A 15,000-nucleotide genomic window follows, 5' to 3' on the forward strand; every position below is an offset into this window, starting at 1 on the left:
TGCGACTCTGAGGGCGTGGTCTTGTTTACCTGCCCTTGTTTACCTGCCCTTATTTTTCTCCCCATGTTTATCTCTCATTAATTACCTTGTTTGCCCGCGTGCCTTTTTGCATACCGGTTACAACACTAGGTAACAGATCTGTTGATTGATTTACTTTTCATCATGTTTCTATTTATTATTTACACGTCTATTTTTTTTTCGTATGGAACTTTTGATTGTTTTGCTTTTCATTATGTTTGTATTAATTGTTGATGCGTTTGATTTCTCTCGTCGGATGTAAGTGGATGTTAGTGGATGAGGGGAACAGGTTTAGGAGTCATGTGGTGAGTGCCAATCCGATTTATACATCCAAGAAAAAGTTAGATAAGTAAGTTGCCTTAGACATTTCGAAAGCATTCGACAAGGTCTAGCAGAAGCCTCTGCTTTCTAAACTACCCTCCTACGGGTTCTGTCCCTCTCTCTGTTCCTTTATCTCTAGTTTCCATTCCGGCCGTTCTATCTCTGCTGTGGTAGACGGTAACTGTTCTTCCACTAAACCTATCATCAGTGGTGTCCCGCTGTGCTCTGTCCTATCTCCCACTCACTTTCTATGATTCATCAATGATTTTCTTTCCAAAACAAACTGTCCCATCCACTCGTACGCAGATAACTCTACTCTGACTCTCCCAACAGGAATTAAAAGACTTCAGACTGGAGGCTGCAGAACGCTTAACCTTGGTATCATTTCTGAGTGGAGTAGGAGGAACCTGGTGTCCTTCAACGCCTCAAAAACTCAATTTCTACACCTATCAACTCGACACAATCTTCCAAACACCTATCCCCTATTCTTCGACAACACTCAGCTGTCACCTTCTCTTACACTAAACATCCTCGGTCTATCCTTAACCCAAAATCTTAACTGGAATCTTCATATCTCCTCTCTTACTAAGTCAGGTTCCTCGAGGTTAGGCATTCTGTATCGTCTCCGCCATTTCTCCCCCGCACCCATGCTGTCCATATACAAGAGCCTTGTCCGCCCTCGTATGGAGTATGCATCTCACGTGTGGGGGAGCTCCACGCACAGCTCTCTTGGACAGAGTGGAGTCTAAGGCTCTTCGTCTCATGAACTCCTCTTCTCTTACTGACAGTCTCTTACCTCTTAAATTCCCCCGCAGTATTGCATCTCTTTCTATCTTTACCGATATTACCATGCTGACTGCTCTTCTAAGCTTGCTAACTGCATGCCTCCCCCCTTCCGCGGCCCCGCTGCACTCGACTTTTTACTTTTTCTCACCCCTATACTGTCCAAATCCCTTATGCAAGAGTTAACCAGCATCTTCATTTTTTATATCTCTTCCGCTGGTAAACTATGGAGCAGCCTTCCTTCCTCTGTATTTCCTCCTGTCTATGACTTGACCCCTTTCAAGAGAGGAGTGTCAAGACACCTCATCCCCTGAAAATGACCTCTCTTTTGACATCTTATTCTGCTGGAGTTTCTTGGAGCAGCGTTTAGCGGACTTTTTTGTTGACACCGCCTGGCGGCCCAGCGGCGAGCCAGCTCACGCTCCCTCCGCACCTCCTCCTCCCTGGTCCGGGCCACTCGCAACTCCCCTGAGCTGAAGACACTATTGGGGTACACGTAGCGTTCGCCGCACAGAAGTATGTTTGCAAATGTTATATATTAAAATCTTCCTTTTTCAGACGCAATGTGCGTTTGCAGCAGCAGAAGCAAACCCATTTGCATGTTTTCTGGGAGCACCAACCGAAGGTTCAACGAGGGACGCCAATCATACGCATATATTATTAAAACGAGGGCCTTGATGAGAGAGAGAGAGAGAGAGAGAGAGAGAGAGAGAGAGAGAGAGAGAGAGAGAGAGAGAGAGAGAGAGAGAGAGAGAGAGAGAGAGAGAGAGAAGTAAATAGACAGAAAAAATGTATATAGAGGTTGACATATATAGGTACAAATATAGATATATAGATAGATTGAAAATTAGATAATTAAAATGTAGATAATGAAATCCACCAGGGAGTGTCTTCCTCAGCCCTTGATGGGTGTTGAGTAATTGACTCCAAAAGAAAGAACTGGACAGGTGAAACAATTCATCCTCTCGGAAAATAAATCTTGACTTGTCTTCCTCCTTAGTAATGGCGGCGGCGCGGGAAGAGGCAGGAGAATGCCTTGCGAACACGCCGGACAAAGGCCTCCTTCCTGGACGTCTCGCCCGCGTACATTTTGACTGTCTTGATGATCTGGGCCGCCGAGGGCCGCTGTGCTGGGTCTGCTGCCATGGCCCTGTCGGCCAGCACCTCCAGGCCGGGGTAGCGCGTGTGGCACGTGTCCAGGATGCGCCTCAGGACGTATCCTAGAGAGAACACGTCCACGGGGGGCGAGCAGGGCACGCCTCGAAGCAGCTCCGGGGCCATCCAGGGCGTGCGGTGCTTGTGCGTGCGCGCGATGCGGAGTCCTGTGCCGAATGTTTTGGCCAAGCCGTAGTCAATGAGGGACACCTGCAGATGGCCGTCGGCGCCTTGGCGCACCACGACGTTGTCGGGTTTGATGTCGTTGTGAGTGTAGCCACGGGCGTGGAGCTGCTGTACGTTCCGGGCCAGCGCCACGAAGGCCGCCAGTTTGTCATTGTCGCTTTGAGCGAGGTTGTGCAGGTCGCAGAAGGTGTTCTGGCCGCGGAAGGTGGTGAGCATGGCGGGGAACCCAAAGCTGGTGCCCAAGGCCTTGGGGGCGCCCGCCGCGCCGTCCAGGTCCAGCAGGATGTCAAACTCCCTGCGGAACATGGCGACGAGGCGCTGCTCCCTTGCCACCTTGAGGCAGCACTGGGCGCCGCCGACCTTCACCAGGTACACCGTGCACGAGGCGCCGCGCCCCAGCACCTGCTTGTGCTGGGCCACCAGCGTGTCGATGCGTTCCCTCGTCAGCACGAGGAGGGGGGTGGTGTGTGGGGGAGTCATGGCTCTGCCTTACCATACCGTTTGAGTACGGAGATTTAGGGCTATACCTCGGTTTTCGACGGGTAGTTTGATTGAGTTCGGTTTAGCTTGGAGTTAGGACGGAAAAAGAGGGAGTCTAGATCTGGATGGCTGTCGCACGCACGCACGCACGCACGCACGCACACACGCACGCACGCACGCACGAACACACACACACACACACACACACACACACACACACACACACACACACACACACACACACACACACACACACACACACACACACACACACACACACACACACACACACACACACACACACACACACACACACACACACACACACACACACACACACACACACACACACACACACACACACACACACACACACACACACACACACACACACACACACATACCTGCTTTCTTCGAGGGTTCTCTTACCCACTCATGCAACACGCTGAGCTAATACATATGACCACCAAACTCACCAACTATATGAAATTCTTTGACTGTTTGAATTCCAAAGTTACGCACTTCTTGACTTTTTCCCTTCGTTGAAGTCTCCACTTAGGAGATCTCAATGTTCACCACCAGCTTTGGCTCTCTTTCTCTTTCACTGATCAGCCTTGTGAACAAGCTTAGAACTTTGCTCTCATCAATGATCCAAAGCAGTTAGTTCAGCACCCTACACGTATCCCCGACCGTCTTGGAGACACGCTGCACCATTATTGAGCTCTTCTTAACTTCTAACCCTTCGGCTTACTCTTTTAAACTGTTTTCTCAGTTGAGCTCCTCCGATCACAACCTTATTCCTCAGTTCTGTCCTATCGCTCCTGTACATCCTCTGGACCCACCGAAGAGGCGGTGCTTCTGTCATTTTGCTTCAGCTCGGTGGGACGACCTGAGGATGTTCTTTTCCGATTTCCGTGGAATGGTTACTGCTTCCAGGCCAGAGATCCCTCAGTGTGTGCCCAGCGCATCACTGTTGTGATTGTCGTGATTGTCTCTGGAATGGAGGCACACCTTCCACGTAACTTTCTCTACCCCTCATGGTAAAAAGCCTGGATTCAATCACGCTTCTTTCTCGTGCTGTCAAAGAAAGAGAGGCAGCTAACAAAAGGTACCTAAGTTTTCGTACTTCTTCTGATCGTGATCTTTACATTTCTGCCCGGAATCGTGCCAAATCTACTCTCCGACTTACCGAAAATTCTAGCAACAAGAGAATGTGTCATCATCTTGCTTTCTCTAATTCTTCCAGAGATTTTCGGCATCTAGCCAATAATATCTCCAACAATTTTACTTTTTCATCTTTACCACTTCTCCATAGTCCTAATGGCAGCACAGCTGTCACATCTGTCTCTAAGGCTGAACTCTTCGCTCTAACTTTCTCTTCAATTTCCGGTCTGGACGGTTTTGGGCATATTCAATAAGAGCGAAGCTTTCTACCCCCTCTCTGGCTTTAATCCTCTTAAGGCTTTTGGGCCGATGGAGTGCCTTTTATTGTTCTTAAAAACTGCAGTGCTTCAGTGCTTACACGCTGCCTGGTCAAACTCTTTCGTCTCTTCTTTTCAACAACTAACTTTTCTTCCTGCTGGAAGTATGCCTATAAACATACAGCCTGTGCCTAAGAATGGTGACTGTTCCAATCCCTCAAATTACCGTCCTATTGCTTTACTTTCCTGTCTTTCTAAAGCTTTTGAATCACTCCTTAACAGGAAAATTCTTCAGCATCTCTCAACTTCTGGCCCTCTTTCTGATCGCCAGATTGGTTTCGCAAGGGGCGTTCTACTTGTGATCTTGACTTTCTAACTGACTCCTGGTCATCCTCTCTTAGCCGTATCGATGAAACTTTTGCTGTTGCCTTTGACATCACGAAAGCTTTTGAGAGTCTACCACAAGTTTTTGCTTTCTAAACTATCCTCGTACGGATTTTATCCCTCTCTCTCTACTTTTTATCTCCGGTTTTCTTTCCGACCGATCTATCTCTTCCGTAGTAGACAGCCACTGTTCTTCCCCTAAATGTATTAACAGCGGTGTCGCGCAGGGCTCTGTCCTATCTCCCGCTCTCTTTCGGTTGTTCATTAATGATCTTCTTTCCATAAGAAACTGTCCTATCGACTCCTACGCTGATGACTCTACTCTGCATTACTCAACATTTTTATCAAAAGACCCTCCCTACAGGAATTGCAAGACTCTAGGCTGGACGCCACAGAACGCTTAACCTCAGACCTTGCTATCATTTCCGATTAGGGCAAATTGAACCTGGTTCCTCGATACCTCAAAAGCTCAATTTCTCCACCTATCAACTCGACATAATCTTCCAAACACCTATCCCCTATAATAATAAACATTCTCGACCTTTCCTTAACTAAAAATTATAACTGGAAACTTCATACATCCTCTCTCGCTAAATCAGCTACCTCGTTGTTAAGCATCCTGTATCGTCTCTACTAGTTCTTTACATCCTCTCAGATGCGCCCTCGTATGTAATATGTATCTCATATGCATGTGTGTGTGTGAGGGTGGTCTCCACACACAGCTCTGCAAGTGGAGTGGTTCTTAAACTGGGAGACGCGCCCTCCTAGGGGGCGCTAGTAATCACCACCAGGGGGAAGCGAGCCCTAGAGGAAAAGTTGGAATTTCTGTTGCTAGAGTATTTGGTATTTCCTTAGCAAGAGCGTGGGCTAATAATAGGAAATTTATGAAAAGGAAAAATTATCGCCTTTGTTAAATTTAATTTTCTATTGTCTTTTTAGACTTACTACTGTTAATAAATCTGGGACTGAATTTTATCTATATATCCAAGGGGGTGAGGAGGGAAGGACCTTTCCTTGGGGGGCGTGGAGGGAGGACCCATTCCTAGGGGGGGCGTGGTTGTAAAACGTTTAAGATCCACTCTTCGACAGAGCGGAGTCAAATCAACTCCCCTAGGTAGCAGTTTTTTTCCTTTTAAATTCCGCCGGTATTTTACATCTCTTTTCACCTTCTATCGATATTTTCATGGTGACTGCTCTTCTGAACTAGCTAACTCCATCCCTACCCCCTCCTGCGGACCCGATGCACACGTTCTACTCTTGTTCATACCTACACTGTCCAAATCTCTAATGCAAGAATTAACCAGCATCTTCATTCATTAATCCATTCCGCTGGTAAACTCTGAAACAGCCTTCCTTCCTCAATATTTCATCCTGCGTGCAACTTGAACTCTTTCAAGAGGAGAGTATCAAGACACCTCTCCTCCAGGAATCGACTTCTTTTCTGGCCTCTCGTTCTGCTTTCTGTTTTGTTGGAGCAGTGTCTGGCGGGCTTTATTTATTGCTCTTTTTGTTTTTGTCTTTGAGCTGCCTCCTTTGCAGTAAAAAAAAAAAAGAAAGCTAGAATGATAGGTAATTAACGTATGTAATAATAGATGTATAGATAGTTAGATGAATAACAAATGAGATGCCTCTGCAATGTAGTGAGGTAAGGTGATGGCCTGCTGAAGTGACGCTAAGACGGCTGTCGGTGAGTGAGGCGGTGAAATAATATACGTGTAGCTTGACCAGCAATGATAAAGAGAGAGAGAGAGAGAGAGAGAGAGAGAGAGAGAGAGAGAGAGAGAGAGAGAGAGAGAGAGAGAGAGAGAGAGAAGTAAATAGACAGAAAAAATGTATATAGAGGTTGACATATATAGGTACAAATATAAATATATAGATAGATTGAAAATTAGATAATTAAAATGTAGATAATGAAATCCACCAGGGAGTGTCTTCCTCAGCCCTTGATGGGTGTTGAGTAACTGACTCCAAAAGAAAGAACTGGACAGGTGAAACAATTCATCCTCTAGGAAAATAAATCTTGACTTGTCTTCCTCCTTAGTAATGGCGGCGGCGCGGGAAGAGGCAGGAGAATGCCTTGCGAACACGCCGGACAAAGGCCTCCTTCCTGGATGTCTCGCCCGCGTACATTTTGACTGTCTTGATGATCTGGGCCGCCGAGGGCCGCTGTGCTGGGTCTGCTGCCATGGCCCTGTCGGCCAGCACCTCCAGGCCGGGGTAGCGCGTGTGGCACGTGTCCAGGATGCGCCTCAGGACGTATCCTAGAGAGAACACGTCCACGGGGGGCGAGCAGGGCACGCCTCGAAGCAGCTCCGGGGCCATCCAGGGCGTGCGGTGCTTGTGCGTGCGCGCGATGCGGAGTCCTGTGCCGAATGTTTTGGCCAAGCCGTAGTCAATGAGGGACACCTGCAGATGGCCGTCGGCGCCTTGGCGCACCACGACGTTGTCGGGTTTGATGTCGTTGTGAGTGTAGCCACGGGCGTGGAGCTGCTGTACGTTCCGGGCCAGCGCCACGAAGGCCGCCAGTTTGTCATTGTCGCTTTGAGCGAGGTTGTGCAGGTCGCAGAAGGTGTTCTGGCCGCAGAAGGTGGTGAGCATGGCGGGGAACCCAAAGCTGGTGCCCAAGGCCTTGGGGGCGCCCGCCGCGCCGTCCAGGTCCAGCAGGATGTCAAACTCCCTGCGGAACATGGCGACGAGGCGCTGCTCCCTTGCCACCTTGAGGCAGCACTGGGCGCCGCCGACCTCCACCAGGTACACCGTGCACGAGGCGCCGCGCCCCAGCACCTGCTTGTGCTGGGCCACCAGCGTGTCGATGCGTTCCCTCGTCAGCACGAGGAGGGGGGTGGTGTGTGGGGGAGTCATGGCTCTGCCTTACCATACCGTTTGAGTACGGAGATTTAGGGCTATACCTCGGTTTTCGACGGGTAGTTTGATTGAGTTCGGTTTAGCTTGGAGTTAGGACGGAAAAAGAGGGAGTCTAGATCTGGATGGCTGTCGCACGCACGCACGCACGCACACACGCACGCACGCACGCACGCACGCACGCACACACACACACACACACACATACCTGTTTTCTTTGAGGGTTCTCTTATCCACTCATGGCCTACCTAACGTAATCCCAGCCAAGGTAAAGAGAATGGAAGGCAGGTTCACCAGGGGGGGACGAGGTACCTAAATTTGTCTCTTCTGCGCATGACGTCACGTGAAATATGACTGAGGGTTCCGGGCATGGAAGAGAGGTCAGTCTCGCGCGCACCAGCCTCCTGACCTGAGCTCCTCACTCACTCAATGGGAAGCTTAGCTAAAGTGTGTTTTCTTTCAGTGTGCCAACTATTTGTCTTGTGCGCGGTTGTCGATCAATTTATGTGAGAGGAAACAGTAATATACGGTTTCATCGGCTGCCAAGAGATCAAGAACTTAGAAAGAAATGGATGGAAATATGTGATATAAAAGAATTTTATTCTCGAACAGATTCTGTTGGCTTTGGTGTGGTCGTCACCTTGAAACCACAGCTTTTGAACGCAACATAAAATACGAATTGCTTGGGTTACCTGTGCCACCAAACAACATAAAATTCAAGCAAACCGTGTTGTCTTTTGTAGATGCTAAATAAGTTATTTTGATTTGAAAATATTCTTTTGAGTCCGTACTAGAGTTATTGCCCGTCAATGAGTTTACAGTCTCTGCTGCACAAATGTCACCAGGCCACCCATCTCATGCTTAAAGAGCATTAAAGATCTTATACAACGTCAGTTATACCGACATATTATTAGTAGAAGTGGCCGCGCTCACTACTTAAGTGGCACCTAACAGGTAGAAGAGTTAGGAAGTTGTGATTTAAGATTCGTGGCTAGATACCACTAGGGCGACTTTAGTGTCGTTTGCCGCAAATGGGTACCTGTGCATTTTCTTATTATCACATCTGATCGTCAAAATTAAGGGCACAAAACTTTGATGTTTCTAACTAGTTAGACATGCCGTAAAAGAGATAAACACTGGCATATAATTTCATGTTGGTCGCAGACATTAGTTCTCCATCACTGAGTATATACCAGGCTACCTGTCATTCTCTTAAACTTTAGATTACACACGTTTCTTTAGACGTCCGCGCTAATATTTACCGTACCGATATGGCGGCCGGCGGCCGGCCGTATAGGCCAGTCAAGCGCGCGGTATCTACTCTACCACAACTTTATTTCACGTGACGTCACACCCTGCGCGGTGAAGTGTGAACCTACCTCCCCTTTTCTTTACCTTGATTCCAGCCTAGGTCATGACACAATTAATGCCGTACCCGCAGATTTTTTTTTTTGCCATAGTCTTTTCTGTACAGAATTTGATTTAATTTCTTTCACACTCACATGATATTTGGAAAAGGAATATGTCTATGTAGTGCCGCCAGGCTCTATAAAGGCACCACATTGGCTGAGCCCCGTAGCAATTGTTATGATGGCTCAGTCAGTAACGACACGCCTCCGCAGAAGGGCCACCCGGCTGCTCGCCCGAGGAGTGATGGCGTTCCACTGTCATGGGAGCTAAAGTCGCACGTCATTGCTTGCGATCAGTTTGTAGAACGACATACAGTTGTGAACATCGCTACAGCGTATGAGGATATGGTCACTAAATTCGGTATTCGTGGCAAGGTGAGGAAGGTGGTTGCAGACAATGATTCGTCTATGGTGAGAGCATTTGATATCTGTCTACCAGGATTATATGGAAATGAAGAAAGGAATGAAATTAGCGATGAAAATGGAGACATCCTTGACCTTGATATTTTGGAAGGGGAACTTGATCTGAATGAGGTGCTTGCCCTTCTTCCACCGGATCGGTGCAGTTGCTTTGCACACACACAACAACTCTGCATACGAGATGCTTTCAGTGATCCCAGTGTCAGAAACAGTGCAATTGCAACTGTGATACACAAGTGCTGTAGGATTGTAGCTGCAATACGTCGATCTACTGTGGCAGCACCGTTCATGGAAAAGATTGGGGTTTCACTGCAGGCTGCCAACGCTACTAGATGGAACTCTCAACTGACAATGCTTAAGTCAGTTCTCAAGGAAACCAACGGAGTCAACTCAGCTATTCGTCTTCTAGGATCGAACAAGACTGTAAAAGAGTTGAAAGGAATAGAAATAGCAATGGTGAAAGAAGTGATACAAGTTTTGGAACCGTTCCAAGAGGCATGTCGCAAGTGGAAGGAGAAAACATGGTTACACTTCCTTGCGTTGCACCAGTTGTATTTGGCCTTGAGCACTGCCTCAAACTATTCACGGATAGTAAACCGATCTACGCTTCAACTTGGCAAATGCTCCACTGTCAGCTATAAAAAGAGGTTGCATCCATTTCTTCATTGAACTGATGTCATTGCCGCAGCTGTCATGGACCCCAGCAGGTTTAAGCTGCCATGGATGCCATGTAAAGAAATACAAAAGGAAAACGTTTCGAAGATTTTGGACCTAATTATGTCCGAGTCAACTCAGTCGACCTTGAAGAAAACAATTCAAGAGAGTGAGCCTTTCGTATCCATAAGCAACAATCAAAACGAGGCTGGCAGTGGCAGTGCAAAACGACCTCGTCTTTTTGCCTACATGGCTCCAGCTGGGCAAATGATGGCAAGTTCATCAACATCAACAAACGACACTGCAGTGGTGAAGACAGAACGTGAAACATACCTAGAAGAAGGTGTTCTGCCTTTTGATGTCAACCCACTGAGGTACTGCCGGGATACAAAAAGCTTAAAAATTTTGAAGCCCTTTGCCAGGAATATTATAGCGTGCTGTGCAACGTCGGCACCATCTGAGAGGGTGTTCAGCAAGGCCGGCAATTTTTACACCTGAGCGAACAAAACTCGTCCCGGAAACCTTCCGGGCATTAATGATGATAAAATGCAATTACGATATGTAAAGTGCAAACTTGTGTGAAAAAAGTGCCTATATTTTTTGCATAATTTCAAGAGTATTTTTAGTTGTATTTTTGGAATCTGAAATAGGAGTATTTGAATTTTTATTTGTATTTTTTGAACCAGCACTTGTATTTGTATTATTGGAATCAGGAATAAAAGTATGTGTATTTGTATTGGTATTTTTGGAATCCCGAACAAAAGTATTTGTATTTGTATTTGACTTATAAAAAATCAGTATTTGATCCAACCCTGGTGTGTGTGTGCGTGTTTGTGTGTATGTGTGTGTGTGTGTGTGTGTGTGTGTGTGTGTGTGTGTGTGTGTGTGTGTGTGTGTGTGTGTGTGTGTGTGTGTGATAATGACTCCTATTTATGTGACATGGCACAGTTATTTCTGCCATGTGACCCTTTTTACTTTCCTTCCTTCCTTTTTTCTTTCCGTTCTTCTTTCCTTCCTTCCTTCCTTTTTTCTTTCCATTCTCCTTTCCTTCCTTCCTTCCCTCTTCTCTCCTCTCTTCATTCCTTAGTCCCCTTCTTCATCTCTTCTTATCCTCTATCCTTCCTTCTTTCCTTCCTTTTTTATTTCCTTCCTTCCTTCCTCGATCCTTTCCTCCCTCCCTCCTTTCCTTCCATTCCTCCTTCTCTCCTTCCTTTCCTCCTTTACTTCCTTCCTTCCTTTCATTTTCTTTCCTTCCATTCTCAGGTCTTTCCTTTCTTCCTTCCTTCCTTCCTTCCTTTCATCTTCCTTTTCTCAGTCTCTTTAAACTGATAATGAAGATCTATACTCCTACACTACTACTACTACTACTACTACTACGGTACTGACGTAATAGATGATGGGTGATTTAGTGCTAGGTAGTATTAGTGATATCGTTGGATGCCACAGTCATTAGCGAACAGAGTTGGGGCTAATGACCTCCAAGCTATTGAGCCCTCCATGATTATGTGTTGGGAAAATAAACATGGATGACGGTACTACTACTACTACTACTACTACTACTACTACTACTACTACTACTACTACTATTACTACTACTACTACTACTACTACTACTACTACTACTACTACTACTACTACTACTACTACTACTACTACTACTACTACTACTACTACTACTACTACTACTACTGTTAAGGTGTGGCTGTGTTTGTTTGTGTTCACCTGTGCTTGCCTAGTGTGTTTACCTGTGTGTTCGTGTGTTGGTTCGTTGTTCTTGTTGTCTTTTCGATGCAATGAGTGACCTTTGTTTCCTTTCGGTTTTGCTTTATTTGTTTGTTCGTTGCTCAGTGTTGGAATGTGTGTGTGTGTGTGTGTGTGTGTGTGTGTGTGTGTGTGTGTGTGTGTGTGTGTGTGTGTGTGTGTGTGTGTGTGTGTGTGTGTGTGTGTGTGTGTGTGTGTGTGTGTGTGTGAGAGAGAGAGAGAGAGAGAGAGAGAGAGAGAGAGAGAGAGAGAGAGAGACTCGAAGCGGAGATTGGGCTGCAAGTACCGTGTGACTTTCTCAAACTTTAGATCCGAAAAATATTCAAAAAGAGATGAAATTGCAAATGTCTGATTGAATAAACAACAAAAAACTGCAATAACCTGAAAAAATATATAAAAATCTACATTGACACCCACCATCACCACCACCACCACCATCACCACCTCCACCACCACCACCACCACCACCGCCTCCACCACACCTCCATCACCATTTCCACAATTACATTTACCTCCTCTCTCCTTCCTCCCTTCCTTCCCTCCACCCTGTCACCACCTCCACCTCCCCTCACTTCCTTCCTTGCACCTGTCCCTCTCTCGTTCTTTCTCTCTCTCTCTCTCTCTCTCCTTCCTTCCCTCTCATCTCAACTTCCTTTCCTCACTTTTCCTTCCACCTCATCTTGTTCCTCCGTCTCCTTCTTTCCTCACTGCCTTCGTTCTTCCCCCTTTACCTCCTTGGTCTCCTGCTCTCCACTGCTTCTTCTTCTTCTTCTTTATTCCTTCATTCCTTCATTCCTTTTCATTCCCTTCTCTTCCCTATTATACTGATTTTCTTTCTTGTCTTTCTTCCACCTTTTGCTCTTCATTCTTTCCTTTTTTCTATAAATATTTTTCATTTCTTTACTTTGTCTTACTTTAATTTGTCTTCTTTTCTTTTTCTCCTACTCTTCTTTCCCTTTTATCCTTTTTTTTTTCGTTTTCTTGTTCTTGTTCTTGTTCTTCTTGTTCTTCTTTTTCTTCTTCTTCTTCGTCGTCGTCGTCGTCGTCTTATTAACACTCTTTCCTCTCGTCTTTTCTTCCACTCTCTCCCCCCCTCACGTTCTTCTCACTGAATCATACTTCCTTCCTCCCTCCTCTTCCTCCTCCTCGTCCTGCTCCTCCTCCTCACCACTTTTTCTCATCTTCCTTCCATTCTTCTTCGCTCTCACCCTCTCCTGAATTTTTCTCACACGCATTCCTTCTTCCTTCCTCCCTTCCTATTTTCCTTTTTCCCTCCTTCTTCCATCCTGTCTTCCTTCTTTTTTCCTGTCTTCCTTCCTTCTTTCCTTCCTTCCTTCCTTCCCTCCTTCCTCCCTTTTTTACATCTGTCCTTCGTTTCTTCTTTCTTTCTTTCTTTCTTTCTTTCTATCTTTCTTCCGTAATTTCTTTCTTTCGTTCTTTCTTCCGTAATTCCTTTCTTTCTTTCTTTCTTTCTTTCTTTCTTTCTTTCTCTCTTCCTTCCTTCCTTCCTTCCTTCTTTCCTTCCTGTCTTTCCTCCATCCACTTTCCTTCCCCCCTCCCCCCCTTTCTCCTCCCCCCCCCGTCCACCTCCTCCTCCTCCTCCTCCTCCTCGTTAATGAGAGTGACTGCCCAGGTAAGCAACAACAGGCAGGTGTCCATCTGTCGAAGGTGCAATATGGGTCAGGTAGGAGAAAACGAACACATGGACACACACACACACACACACACACACACACACACACACACACACACACACACACACACACACACACACACATCACTAAAGATACAGAAAGAAAGACGGCCTATTAAGAACAAACAGTGAAGTCAAACAATCCTGACAGACACAAAAGCACAAACTAACACACCGATCGACAGAAACAAGAAAAGAAAGACAGACATACAGACAGGCAGAACAGTGTAAAGAATAGAAATTACCTGAACGTTAACAAGATAGACTGACAGAGAGAGAGAGAGAGAGAGAGAGAGAGAGAGAGAGAGAGAGAGAGAGAGAGAGAGAGAGAGAGAGTATAAATCCGTGAATCAGATGACTAAGTGACGTTGGAAAGTTTTGAAGATTGAAAAAAAAAAAGGCGTTTAACATTTCACTCAATTTTCCTCGTGACTGTCCGGAAATTGACTCTCTCCGACGCCTAAAAAGAGAGTGAAAGAGAGAGAGAAAAAGATGACTCGTTGACAAACAAACAAAAAAGACAAAGCATATAAATAGAAGAAAAAAGGAGAGAGCGAATCGGAGAAAGTAAAGGAAAGGAAGGCATGAGAGATAAACACAGAGAGAGAGAGAGAGAGGAATGTGTGGAAGTGGAGGAAAGGTAAAAACAAAACCAAGAAGAGATATTGCATGTTTGTGTCTGAACGAGGAAAGAAAAACAGAAGAATGGGAGAAAATAGGGAGAGAGAGAAAAAAGAGAAAAGAAGAGGAGTAGATGGAGGGAGGGAAAAACAAAAGGAAGGAGGGAGGGAGAGATAAAAGAGGGAAGAAGAGGAGTAGATGGAGGGAGGGAAAAACAAAAGGAAGGAAGGAGGGAGAGATAAAAGAGAAAAAGAAGGGGAGTAGATGGAGGGAGGGAAAAACAAAAGGAAGGAAGGAGGGAGAGATAAAAGAGAAAAGAAGAGGAGAAGATGGAGGGAGGGAGAAACAAAAGGAAGGAAGGAGGGAGAGATAAAAGAGAAAAGAAGAGAAGGTGGAGGGAGGGAGAAACAAAAGGAAGGAAGGAGGGAGAGATAAAAGAGAAAAGAAGAGGAGAAGATGGAGGGAGGGAAAAACAAAAGGAAGGAAGGAGGGAGAGATAAAAGAGGGAAGAAGAGGAGTAGATGGAGGGAGGGAGAAACAAAAGGAAGGAAGGAGGGAGAGATAAAAGAGAAAGGAAGAGGAGTAGATGGAGGGAGGGAGAAACAAAAGGAAGGAAGGAGGGAGAGATAAAAGAGAAAAGAAGAGGAGTAGATGGAGGGAGGGAAAAACAAGAGGAAGGAAGGAGGGAGAGATAAAAGAGGGAAGAAGAGGAGAAGGTGGAGGGAGGAAGGAAGAAAGAAAGGAGGAGAGAGAGAGGAGTGAAGAAGAGGAGTAGGTGGAGGGAGGAAGATGCAAGAGGAATAAATGAAGGAAGGAGAAAGAAGGATAAAAG

At 46.1% G+C, this 15,000-nt stretch overlaps 2 protein-coding genes across 2 annotated transcripts; both read right to left on the bottom strand.

Moving 5' to 3' along the window:
- Positions 1-2,010: 2,010 nt before the first annotated feature.
- LOC127006575 (serine/threonine-protein kinase PkaB-like) lies at positions 2,011-8,415 on the bottom strand. The gene is made up of 2 exons (XM_050876579.1): positions 7,819-8,415; positions 2,011-3,347 (listed from the first exon to the last, which is right to left on the bottom strand). Exon 2 carries the CDS (start codon positions 2,941-2,943, stop codon positions 2,119-2,121), a length of 825 nt encoding a protein of 274 aa, XP_050732536.1. The 5' UTR covers positions 2,944-3,347; positions 7,819-8,415; the 3' UTR covers positions 2,011-2,118.
- On the bottom strand, positions 6,679-7,825 carry LOC127006576 (serine/threonine-protein kinase PkaB-like). Its single transcript, XM_050876581.1, has one exon. It carries the CDS (start codon positions 7,608-7,610, stop codon positions 6,786-6,788), a length of 825 nt encoding a protein of 274 aa, XP_050732538.1. The 5' UTR covers positions 7,611-7,825; the 3' UTR covers positions 6,679-6,785.
- Positions 8,416-15,000: the final 6,585 nt, after the last annotated feature.

The sequence above is a fragment of the Eriocheir sinensis genome, chromosome 33, assembly GCF_024679095.1.
Source record: "Eriocheir sinensis breed Jianghai 21 chromosome 33, ASM2467909v1, whole genome shotgun sequence".
Taxonomy (NCBI): domain Eukaryota; kingdom Metazoa; phylum Arthropoda; class Malacostraca; order Decapoda; family Varunidae; genus Eriocheir; species Eriocheir sinensis.

Coding starts and splice junctions, on each gene's coding strand:
- LOC127006576 (XM_050876581.1), bottom strand. CDS start 7,610: ATGACTCCCCCACACACCACCCCCCTCCTCGTGCTGACGAGGGAACGC.
- LOC127006575 (XM_050876579.1), bottom strand. CDS start 2,943: ATGACTCCCCCACACACCACCCCCCTCCTCGTGCTGACGAGGGAACGC.